General features: G+C 43.3%; 1 protein-coding gene across 1 annotated transcript; it reads right to left on the reverse strand.

Annotated features, from left to right (window-relative positions):
* Window positions 1–262: 262 nt before the first annotated feature.
* On the reverse strand, window positions 263–11,029 carry calr3a (calreticulin 3a). Its single transcript, XM_039811946.1, has 9 exons — window positions 10,809–11,029; window positions 9,752–9,853; window positions 7,408–7,611; window positions 7,112–7,206; window positions 5,723–5,932; window positions 3,719–3,832; window positions 2,910–3,053; window positions 2,649–2,741; window positions 263–1,267 (listed from the first exon to the last, which is right to left on the reverse strand). The coding sequence occupies exons 1-9, from the start codon at window positions 10,900–10,902 to the stop codon at window positions 1,040–1,042; spliced, it is 1,284 nt and encodes a 427-aa protein (XP_039667880.1). The 5' UTR covers window positions 10,903–11,029; the 3' UTR covers window positions 263–1,039.
* Between the last annotated feature and the right edge of the window lie 1,462 nt (window positions 11,030–12,491).

Consider the following 12,491-nt stretch of genomic DNA (forward strand, 5'->3'; position numbering starts at 1 on the left):
GACGTAGCTGCGACAGCGGCATCAACGGGTTGCTGCGCTTCGGTGGCCGTCATGTTGAATGTAAACAAAAAGCTGCTCGCCTGTTGGAAATGGGCTTAAAACGGGCTCTTGGCCAGACTGAAATCTCAAATTTGCCGGAAGTTCGTCTTTTGGGGTTTTCCCAGGCTAAAGGGTTTTGGCCGCCGTTCTATCACCCATAAAATCTATCCTTCACGCCACGCTGAAATAAGACTAACCGCTACAAGAGAAAAACAGGCGTCAGTTTGTAGAGAGAGGCATCAATTTATTCGCTGAAACTGAACAGTGTGCACACACAGGACAGTCACTCATTCAGAACAATGAGAAAATGGCGATTGTAAAAATCACAGTTTGTCTAAATGCAGTCTTACTCTCAAACAAACAACACACACGCGCGCATTGGGAATGCCCACACAAGAGTTGAGGAAGGACGAATGCCCCAAAAACAGAGCTCTGGGAACTGACATGTTATTAGGGAATCCATGTAATGATTGAATAAATTATGAAGGGGGGGGTCAATTTAAAAAACAAAGAAAGAAAGAAAAAAAAAAAAAAAAAAAAAAGCACAGTCCTACATCACACAGGAGAAATAAAAGTGCATGAACCAGACATCACAGACCCTCGATGTACTGGACATCCAAACAAAGTCAATAATAAAAATGAATTGGCTCTGTGAGTAACTGCAATGCACACACACATACACGCACCATTGGACCATTTCGGTAAATCACATTAAATAAGATCATTCTCACCCAAAGCAGACACGCAAACAGAGGAAAACAACATGTGAACCCTTTTCTTATTTGAAGGTTAGGAAAAAAAAAAAAAAAAAGCAACAAGGGAATCAATAAAAAAATTAAATCTGAGCTGACCCCACCTTCCACCCCTCCCCCTGCCCCTACACCTGAATAAAAGGCTGCTGTATGAAAGGCCAGAGTCCATAGGGCTTTTTGCTGATTTTTCTGTCGAACCTGCAGAGAGAAGCACACAGCAGTCCGCCAACCGGGTCCCTTTTTTCGCTCTACAACTCGTCCTTCTCTTTGACGTCGCTGTCTTCTTCCGTCCCGCCGTCCTCTTCCACCTCCTCGCCGTCTTCCTCTGCCCCGTCCTCCTCCTCGCCGTCTTCCTCCTCCTCTTCCTCCGCCTCCTCATCGCCGCCTTCAGTGTCCTTGTTCTTGCTCTTCTCCTCCTCCTCCCTCACTTTCCTCTCCATGTCCTCCTGCTCGTCTTTCATCTTCTTCTCTGGTCCCTGGGGGCAAACAAGACAAGTTGTGAAAAGGTGCAGTAAGCATTTCTGAGCAAAGATTGCCGATATTCGAACTCAACTGCCAAACAAATACAACCCCCGCCCACCACCACCACCACCACTTCAGAAGCCCCACCCACCAGATTCACAGACAGATAACTTCTGGCTGGTCGGCAAATTAACATGCTGCCTCCCCCCCCCCCGCTCTCCCCCTACCATCAACTGCAGCTTTTTTTTTTTGGCGCACACAGAAAATAGAGAGCTATGTGAACGTGAGGAGCTATATTCACTGAATTCGATGGGTATTCTCAAAAACAAGTGCAGGTATTTTGATTCCAAGATACTTTTGATTACACTGCAGAAGGCTGCTGTTAGGCTTCCACTATGTTCACATTGCAGATGACATTGTACAATTCTAACTCATTCTGGATTCAATAAAAAAAAACAAAAAAAAAACCTTGTGTACAACATTAGGAAACAAAAGGGCGTGGCTCTGCCGCTCAAGAGGACTCAAAAAGCAGCTAAGAAGGCGAGGATGCCGTTCAGATCTTTATATTTACTTTGGGGAATTTGGACGGCTCACGGTTATATCGGTGTATGTACCGGGACCCAATAACACACAGGCAGCAGAACACAGACAGTTTTAACAGTGCGCGTGCACGGCCAGCTGACTAACCAGTGTTCATACTGAGAGACTTTAACACCCTCCCCTTAGCAGCACACCTCCCAACTCTGCAGCAGTGTTTACCATACATTGATTTATTTGTGGCAGTGCACCACAATAGTGACACCGACCGCTGCATATTCTGTTTCTTTTTCTTTTCTTTTTTTATATTTAAAATGGGTAAAATCTTATTTCACTGTATAGCTGCACAGAGCGCATTGATTCACTCAGCCCCCTCCTTATGCCTCTCTCTCTCTCTTTCACAAACACATTTCAGACCCGTCTGCGATTAGCCCCGCGGCCGCCTCCTCACCGTGCACGACTGCTTGACCGCAGCAAGCGTCTGGCTTTTACCCGGAACTCCCAAACTGCAAGTCTCTCCCATCGTTTTTCACATGGAGCCTAACGCTAGCTACGATAGCTAGGGCCTATCATTTTTTTTTTTTATAAACGATTCCAAGTTGGAATCGGTTCTCGATGCCCAATGCTACCGACACCTGACGTTAGCTAACGTTAGCGCTCGTTCCAGGGGACCTCTATAACTAAGGATAAGCCCGAGAACTTTGGGCTGCTTTTCTTCACTTTCAACTACATAACTCCAGGTACTGATGAGTACTGTTAATGTACATATATTGTTTTGTTTAGTGTATATATATATATATATATATATATATACAGAATAGCGTAGGCCCGACATACAGTATTTGAGTACAGTCCTACCTTAGTAGCTCCCCAGGTTTCCTTCCCAAACTCCTCTGCTTCTTTGACATCGTCAGTGATCAGGAAGTTGTCAAAGATGGTGCCAGATTTCACCTGAACAAAGACACCCAACACAGATTAGCATTGTTTACTCAAGGTATCCGGATAAATGTTTATTTTTTATTTTTTATTACCACGCAGCACGAAAAAAAAGTCTGTATGTATACTTAGGCTCGGTATTTCAGTTATTACGACTCTCGATGGGTGAGCGGTAATCATTACCTGCCACAGATCCAGGCCCAGTACTCCAATGTTCTCAAACTTGTACATAGCAACGTCATGAGAGTACTCTGGGTTGTCGATCTCGGGGTGGACCCAGGCTCCTTTGTAGTCAGGGTTGTCAATCTTCTTGGGACTCCACTCGCCCTGCAAAGACAACGCAAGAGGGGTAAGGACTAGTGATGGCACTGGTTATTAGACCAATTCCATAATAGAAGTAATGCCTTCAGAATATGACCCCCTCCCCCACCCACCCTAACCTTTAAATGTCAACTTTAACTATGTAGCACATTTCATAACGTTACAGTAAACCCAAGGGCTACACACACACACACACACACACACACACACACACACACACACACACACACACACACACACACACACACACACACACACACACACACACACACACACACACACACACACACACACACACACACACACACACACACACACACACACACACACACACACACACACACACACACACACACACAACTAAATGCCTAACCTTAACCCTTACACTAATCCTAAAACCAAGTCTTAACCCTCAAACAGCCCTTTAAAGTTGTGGGGTCCAGCATTTTGACCCACAAAGCTGTCCGGACCCCACAAGTATACTGTATTCACGGTTTTTGGACCCCACAAATATAGTTAAACAAAAACACACACACATATATACACACGCACACACCTTTTAAGATACATTAATTTCTTCTCACAAACACTGGTTAAAATAATTTCAAATAGTGATCAATCATTTGGTCAATAAAAGCTCCAGCCCATCTCTTCGGCTGTGAAAGTCGTACTTTGTACTCGGGGTTGGTGATCATGGGAGGTTCCCACTCTCCGTCCATGTCCTCGTCCCAGTCACTAGGCTTCTTGGCATCAGGGTCGGGGATGGTCTCTGGCTTGTCCCATTCCTGGGAGACAGCACAATTAGTTACCACTGTAGTTGTAAAAATAAAACACCGGTATAACATAATGCACATCACACAAACAAAAGGGATGCGACCTGGGCTCTGTGCACGGATAACTAAAGTAGCTTGATATGATTGTTGATTATTTGACACAAGCCTGGATTTCTCAAGTTATTTAAAAGGGGCGCTATGCAGTTTTGGCATTTTCTTCGCAGGTTTCTCTATAGAGCTCCCCCTACAGCTACGGAATAGATATTTGGCAACGCTGTCGTAAAAACTCGTTGCAGACTCTCCCATCTTCTCCCTCTGGTGCATTTGTTTTCAAATAAGCCAGCGAACGCACGGAGCCATGTCCCCTGAGGTTTTTCTTTGGTCATTTTTAACCTTCTCTCCCGGGTCCGTAACATTATTCTTTTTTCCTACAATGGCCTTACAACGCTGTCGGAGCAGAATCAACTTGCGTTTGCCAACATAAAGCTGACAAGAAACTCTGTGGCAGATAGAGTTTCAAAGATAATTTACTTAGAAGAGCAACAGCAAGAACGCCAGGTCAGCATCGGCTTCCGTTTGTCTCAGTTCTCGCCATTCTGAAAACACAGGTCCGATGTTTACTCGGGTCCGACTCCTCGCTCGGTCAGTCTGCCGTTTCCTCTTTCTCCGTTCCTCCGACAATGCTTTCCTAGCTTTCGGCTTCTTTTATTGCCGGCTCGGTGTATGTGTGCAGCGCCGTGAAGCAATTCTTTACATCGCAAGGCCTGATATCACGTGACACTGGCTTCCGGCCCAAAGTTGCAAGGGTGGTTTTTCCGCTCACAGGCGCTAGGGGGAAGTCGAGACGGCCACCATTCAACCCGAAAAAAGTCATATAACCATTCTAATGACTCCGAAAGCTGTTCAGTTAAGGTACATTAAGCTTAAAAAAAACTAAAAACTGCATAGTTCCCTTTTAAAGCCGGCTTTAAAATGATTTAGAACTATTGTGAGCCGTCGGCCAATCACGCTAGTCTATCAGGGTGTTGACTTTCTACTCAATTTGAAATTTGTTATTGAAAAGAAGTTCATCCAAGATGAACAAATTGAACCTCCAACGGTGTTCAAAGAACCAATGTTCAAAAAGTCACAAAAGCAAGAAGCCTTCGCTAACCTGACAGATCTGGGACAACAGCTTACAACGCACTGTACAGTGTGTGGAGTGGGTGCAATAGGAATTTTTTTTAAGCACGCATTTTTGCTGAAACGTGACACTTCCTGTCCTGTCAATGCTATGTATGCAACTTTTTATGACCACTATGTAAAGCTGATTTCCCTTTAGATAAATCACTGTGCACACTGAAACTGAATACTCACTGTCCTCATAAACTACCATTTATCCAGACGCTATGGTCAGATTAGCTCTGCAATATGAGATCGTGGACAGCAACTAGGTTCAACAACTGTTCCTAAGATGTGTATGTGAGTCTATTAGCATCTATAATGTGACATTTTTGGTGCAACACCGTTCAGGCTGTCTAACAAAGAGCGGTCAGCTCAGAAACTCGTATTGATCGTAATATACGTTAACACCTCGTGAGCAATGTGTAATATGCAGACGTTAGCGCTATGCTGCAATTTTCTGTCCAGCATTTGGTTTTGATTTCGATGAACTTTCTCCATCTGCCTCTAAAAAAAAAAAAAATGTAAACTGGGTCTGAAAAGAAACCCAGAGGCCTGTTCCAAGAATCCGGTTTACTGAATTATCTGGAGAACTTCGAGTAAAGCACTGAGCCCCATACGTGGATAACAGAGTTATCCAGATTATAGTGTTGACGATTGGATTGTTTTTGGTTCTTTGAAGCTGGTTTAATACCAGCTTCCGGCTATCCGCGTACAAAGAAGGCGGCCCTCATCTCCTACCTCGGGCTTGGTGTCGGTGGGGTCGTCGATCTTGGCCCTGTCGTCCCAGTCGCTGGGCTTCTTGGCCTCTGGGTCCTTGATCTTCTTTAGGGGCAGCATGTCCCAGTCGTCCTCCAGAGAGCCGGACTCCACCTTCTCGTTGTTGATCTTCACCTCGTATGTCTGGTCTGGATTCAGGATCAGCGTGTACAGGTTGGTCAGCTCGTCATCCTGGAGAGAAGGGGGTTAAAAGGGGAATTCAGAGTGAGCAAGAATCTTTAAAATGATTGTTCACAGGAGCCCTGGTAAGCCCTCGAGAAGACCTTATTTATTACTATATGTTTATTACTTTATTTATCATTAAGTATTACACTGGATGATGATGCAGATGGCTGCCCACCAAGAGCCTGGGTATGTCCGAGGTTTCTGCCTAAAAGGAAGTTTATCCTCGCCGCTGTCGCACTAAATGCTTGCTCTTGGGGGAATTGTTGGTTCTTTGTAAATTATAGAGTGCGGTCTAGACCTACTCTATCTGTAAAGCGTCTTGAGATAACTCTTGTTAGGATTTGATAGGATAAATAAAATTGAACTGAAGAGTGGGACAGAATCTGTAGGAATATTAAAACGATGACACGCGATGGGAGGACGCGCCTCATTCGGTTCAAGATTATGCATCGCTTCTATTGGACGCCCTCCAGATTGTTGAGAATTGGATTGAACAACACAGCACATTGTTGGAAATGTAAGACAGAGGACGGCCAGTTACTTCGTGTCCTGTGGTCCTAAGATAAGGTCCAGGAATTTTGGACCCGGGATACATGATAACCTTTGTCTGACTGCAGGGACCCAGGCTCCATTCAGCCCAAGATTATTTGTTCTGGGAGATGGGTCAATCCCAAGCATGATGGATAAACAGAAGAATCTGGGTCCAGAGTATTTTAATGATAGCCTGACAGATTCTTTTAAGAGGATGGAGGAATGAAGGAGTGCCGTCAATCCAGGAGTGGGTGTGTGAGATGGCTAAAGTTGCAGCATTTGAAAAGATGTCATACAAACGGTTCGCCTGATTGGATGTCTACACTAAAAGAATGGGGAAGTACTTACACTTTCTGGAGGGCTTCTAGGAAACCATGTGATGGGGCGGCATATAATGTGTGCTTATAGTGTTCTCACATATACACATGTTTATTTGGTTGACATCTTATTGTCCATTTGGTTATTGTATTATATTGTCTTGAATGCTATGGTTATTATGTCATCTTTTTTAATTTTTTCTAAGTGAGGGGAGTGGGATATGTTCATGTTGTAAAGTGTATGTTTTGTATGTTGTTTAAAAAGTGTTAATCATTAAAAAAAAAAAAATGTTCACAAAAACCAAAAATGTTCGACGGGCTTCATTGCAGTATTTACTTTGCATTTGATGTCTTTCTTGATGAGGTGGTTCTGGCCCTTGTAGTTGAAGATCACATGAACCTTCTTCGTGCTGTATCCACAGATGTCAGGCCCTGGAGACACAGGTCACGTTACAGGATTGATTTAAATGGACCGTACATTAGAAACGTAGTACTAACTACATTTGAAACTGCTGAATGTTAAAATAACTAAATCAGGAAGCCGCATTAAAACATCCTTTCAAGTGCTCTCTCCTTCAACAGTAGTGTTGTGTGGTCAGGCCTCAGTGCCTCCACAAGACAAGCACGACTCACCAAACATGATGTAATACTGGGAGTCTCCGTGCATGTTGCTCTGGTCGAGGTCGGACGGGAAGACCTTGACGTAGCCGCCGCCGCAGTCAATCTTCTGCTCGTGCTTGATGGTGAACTGGACGACCAGGGGCTTTCCCTCGTTGCTAAAGGGCTCGAAGCGAGCCGACAGGGCGTAAAAGCGGGCGTCCTGGCTGGTCTGGATACCTGGTGTACAGGTACAGTTGGGGGTGGGGAAAAAAAACAAGAAAAAAAACTAGGAGTGAACAGCTGACAAGCACTAAAGATTAAATTAGACTTTATTGATACCAAATTGGGAAATTTCAGTGCTACACCAGCAAAATATCAGACACACAGCACACATACAGAATATACAAGGCATAATAAATAGGATAGAATACAAGAACAACTATTCAAAAAATAAAGATAAAAAATTACAAAGGAAATAATGTACAAATGTATATACAAGTCGGGAATAAAAATTCTGCTAAAAAACTATTTAACGTGCTCTAAGTGATGTTGGGTGACGTCACTTCTTATTGACGTTCAAAGTATTATCAAACAAACGGAGGCTAGCTCCCTCCCCTCCCTCCCCTCCCTCCTCCTCCTCCTCCTCTCCCTCCTCCTCCCTCCTCCTCCTCCTCCTCCTCCTCCTCCCTCCGTCCCATCCACCTCCCTTCCGTGCACTAACCCCACCCCCAAATCCTTCTTGTCGGTTATTGGCTGGAACGCCGTTTGTGGAGCCTGGGCTGTCTACAGAGACCACTTTTTTTACAGTGTGTTCAGGGGACAGGCAGCTCGCGGATAGTGAGGAGATGTTTGCTGTATGTGACAAAAAATGCTGTAGCCTAAAAAACGTGTGACATTGCTTACAGCACCTTTAAATAGTATTCATAAAGATGTAAGGAAAACCTATGTTTGTGCAAGTTGCATTCAGTGCAGTATTGTGATGTATATGAGTCTTCTCTAACACTTTTTTGATGAAGTGTTAAAAAGTTTCATTGCCTGTGGTAGGAATGACTTCTTGTAGCAGTCCGTGCAACACCGACGCTGACAGAGCCTCTCAGAGAAAGTGCTCCGCTGTTATTATTATTATTTATTATAGTTATTATTGTTATTATTATTATAAAGGCTATTCATGGCTTTTGTTTGTGACGATGCTGCAGTTTCTTCTTGAACAGGTTTCCCTTAATTCTAATTTCATGAATTTTTTGGATGCCAGATACTCTGTGACTTACTGTAGTGCTTATGGATATAATCAAGTCTGCATCAGCTGGGCACACTGGGCAAATGCCCCATGAGTCCAAAAGTTCCAGGATTACTGCGCAGTGTTTCCCGTACATAGACTTTACATGGGGAGGCCAACCCATTTTCAGCATTTAATTATTTGTTTATCACCCGTCCAGAGAGAGCGATGACATCCACTATCGATTAACTAGCAAACAATCTCTTATCGCTCTATTATTTCGGCTGCATGTGCACTTTGTGGGCTGGTCGCTGTACCAGGGAGATGTGTGTGTGTGTATGTATGTGTGTATGTATATGTATGTATGTATGTATGTATGTATGTATGTATGTATGTGTGTGTGTGTGTATGTATGTGTATATATATATATATATATATATATATATATATATATATATATGTGTATATATATATATTTTTATTTATTTATTTATATTTATATATCACGGCAGAGAGATCTCTGGCGTTTACGTACTTCTGCCGTGATATATCCCCCCTGTAAATGCACTGATTGCGGTGTGACCTCTCCTGTTTAATGTGGGCCTACTTATGCCATTCATTTGTAAAAGCAAGTAAGTGCACCTGCTTGGTGCCGATGTCATTCGGTACCACATTTGTTTCCGGTTGTCGGAAGGGTAAAGCAAAGTGAGCAGATAAAAGTATTTTGTGTGTAAACAGTAAAATAAGCTGGAAAAATTACTAAATAATTACTACTAGAAATAGGGTAATGCATTCTTTCAAAAATCAACTGGCATGACGTGTAATCTTGAGATCATGTCTTGGAGAGGGGCCTTGTGTCAAAAATGTATTTTCCATTTTATGTTATACAGTATATTCCAAATGAATATGTGTTTGCTCAAATTACCACAGAGTAAACCTAGGGCCAGGGAGTACAGAAAAGTGTACCCTATGCATTAAGATTTAGGGTGTTGATAATGGAGAGGAATAACCTGACAGGGGGCTCGGTATATACAGTACTTTACAGGCCAATGCCTTGTCTTTGTAGCGGCTGTACTGAGAACAGGTCACATGCACAAACCTCTTTTACATACAGCACATTTGCATGACAAGACACCATATGCAAGTATTTTTATCGGTTACCTTTATCAGCCTCAGCATCCCCATAAAACTTCCCAGCACTCAGTTTCCATTGGCCATAGTCTGACTTGTGTTTGGACTCGACCCACCGGCTCTCCCATCCATCTGAAACACAGGAATCCAACCCAACTGGTTACTGACTGACTGGTTTTCTTCCCGGTTAGTTAGTAGATACAATATTACCAAAGTACATCAAACATCTATTGCAATGCTTGTTCCAGACACATAGGCCTACTTAAACTTGCTGTAGTGAATTCGAAGACCTCTTCATAATAAAAGCCTACTTTATTTATATATATATATTTTTTTAGAGACTATAAATGAGCACCTCTGTCAATGACACGGGGGTTTGGTGGTGAGAGGTGGCTCACAAATTGCTAATACTAATTATTTACCAGTAATACTGTTTTTAGTACATTTTAGTCGTTTACATTACTCAAATCTTAAGCTATATAGTCACCAAGGCTACGGGTCCTTTTTCTTTTACATTTTCCATCGAAGTTCTGCTTTTATTGTAACTGGTTCGGCACATTGAGGACGGTCAATAGTTTTAACAGAAAAGCCTAGCTAACGTACAAACGGCACTGCGGCCGAACACTATTTCACATATATATATCTATGGGGATTTCATATGAAAGCCCTCAATACGGTTCAGTGCGATATCAAAAGTGAAAGAATATTTGGACTTAGCTACACGAGGATGTCCTCCATTCCATTTTTAAAATAACATTAGGACACTGACTTAACCGTTAAGTCAATGTGGCACAATACTATATTGTGCCATTTTAGCTAGTTTTTTTTTTTAAGCTAAAATGAGCTCTAATGACGTTCACGTAACGTTAACCGTTAATAGACATAACGTGGCCTAGCCTAATGGGTTAAATTAATACAGTAAGGTGACTTTCAAAGATATACTTTCTTCAAAGGGACAAATATTATAGACAACTAATACTGTTAAAGGCAGTTAGCTAACGTTAAGCAGCCACTTTCACAACACATTTTTATACATATAGGACAAGAAGACATAATTGGCATTAAGTTACTGTAACGTTTACGTTACCTCCATCCAGAAATTGTTCCTTGAAGTAGACGGTAGCGTCAATGGTGACAGTTATCGATGCAAAAACTGCGAGAATCGCCACTGGGAGCTTCATGTTGGCTGCTTCTTCTCACCGGTGCCAGAGAGTTAGAGACGGGAGATTTGAGGTGAAATCAGCTAATAAAGCCTCGAGGAAATGTAACCTGAGAATTTCAACGGCGACGAGCCCTGCACAGATGGCCGCGGCTCATTGGACGAGCGTCTCGCCAATGAAATGAGACCACGAGTTACTTTTCGGAAACGTTCGGCTTGTGTCGGACGACGATCGGAGATGGGCGGAGGCAGGAAACAACTGCGCTACCGCTGAATTCCAGTAACACCAATGAGTAACACCAGGGTGTGATTACCTGAAAATAGGAACATCCGTGTCACACGTTCACCAAATGGGCTTCAGGGGTAAAAGCATTTCGCTTCGACTGTGTGCTGGTAGCAAGGTAATGAGGTAGCTAGCCTATTTATGTGGAGGCCCAGATCTACTACCTGAGTTTGGCGTTAACCTTAGGCTACTGCCATGATGGGAATGTGACAAGCAAGTTAATTCAATATGCTGGTTCTACTGTATAATTAGTTTGATTTACGATTAAATAGTAGGTTAAAGGATTTGGAGGATGAAACAGAATAAGAGTTAAAATGCACTTGTTTGAAGGTCTCCCTGACCCTGTATGGTGTGTGGTTCACGTAGGCCCTAGGCCTAAAAGGGGAGTTTCTGGTGCCCATATCTACCACACAGCGATTTTTGAATAATTTCAAACTCATTGCCTATTTCATCTATTAATTTGAATCTGAATCCGAATGAGTAGTTTTCTGCTTTTGTCTGGGAGTGGATGATGCTGTCATATAGCCTATCTGCTGCAGCGAGCTCTTTTGCACCTGGATGGCAGCAATGCGTTCAACACCAGGTGAGAAGCTGCTTAGTACACTTAGTACACATTAGTAAGCTGATTAGTGTACTGTCGGTGCGTTCACAGGCTCCTGGATCACTGACTACCTGACAGGCAGACCACAGTTTGTCAGTCTGTACTGTGTTCTGTCTGATGTGGTAGGGGCTCCACAGGGGACTGTACTGTCTCCTTTTTTTGTTCACCTTATACACAGAAACGGACGTTACCATTAGGCAAAGGTCGGCAATTGCCCTGGGCCCCATTAACACCTATCAAACTTATGGTTAAGGTTGTTTCTTACTCTTCAACTAATAATCATGTCATTCTAAAAGTCCATACGCTAAAATGCATGGATGTGTTAAGACCAAATGCCATCAGCAACCCCCCTACTAGCGAAGTAGCGTGCCTGTGTTCGCCTTGAGCCCCTCAAGGTGCCAAATCCTCCACTGCTTATACAACACAGACTTCCAGTACAAGTCAGGGTCATGTCACTTTTAGGCTACAGAAGTTTCCTGATGACTCTGCAGTTGTTGGATGTATAAGGGATGGACAGGAGGGAGGGTACAGAGCGCTGGTGGACAACTTTGTGGAGTGGGCTGGTAAGAATCGCCTGCTGCTGAACGCGGATAAGACCAGAGAGATGGTGACTGACTTCAGGAGGAAGGGAACAGCTCCGCAGCCCGTTTGCATTCTGGGTGGAGTGGTTACGGTGGCCGAGACGGTTTCAACACAAATATAAAAGCCACAACACAAACACAAAAGC

The sequence above is a fragment of the Perca fluviatilis genome, chromosome 9, assembly GCF_010015445.1.
Source record: "Perca fluviatilis chromosome 9, GENO_Pfluv_1.0, whole genome shotgun sequence".
In the NCBI taxonomy this organism is placed as follows: domain Eukaryota; kingdom Metazoa; phylum Chordata; class Actinopteri; order Perciformes; family Percidae; genus Perca; species Perca fluviatilis.

Excerpts from the sequence above, each read along its gene's own strand:
- calr3a (XM_039811946.1), bottom strand. The coding sequence starts at position 10,902 with ATGAAGCTCCCAGTGGCGATTCTCGCAGTTTTTGCATCGATAACTGTC. Across the intron at positions 5,933-7,111 it reads AGAAAGACATCAAATGCAAA|GATGACGAGCTGACCAACCT; the intron begins GTAAATACTGCA and ends CCTTCTCTCCAG. Across the intron at positions 2,742-2,909 it reads TGGGCCTGGATCTGTGGCAG|GTGAAATCTGGCACCATCTT; the intron begins GTAATGATTACC and ends GTCTTTGTTCAG.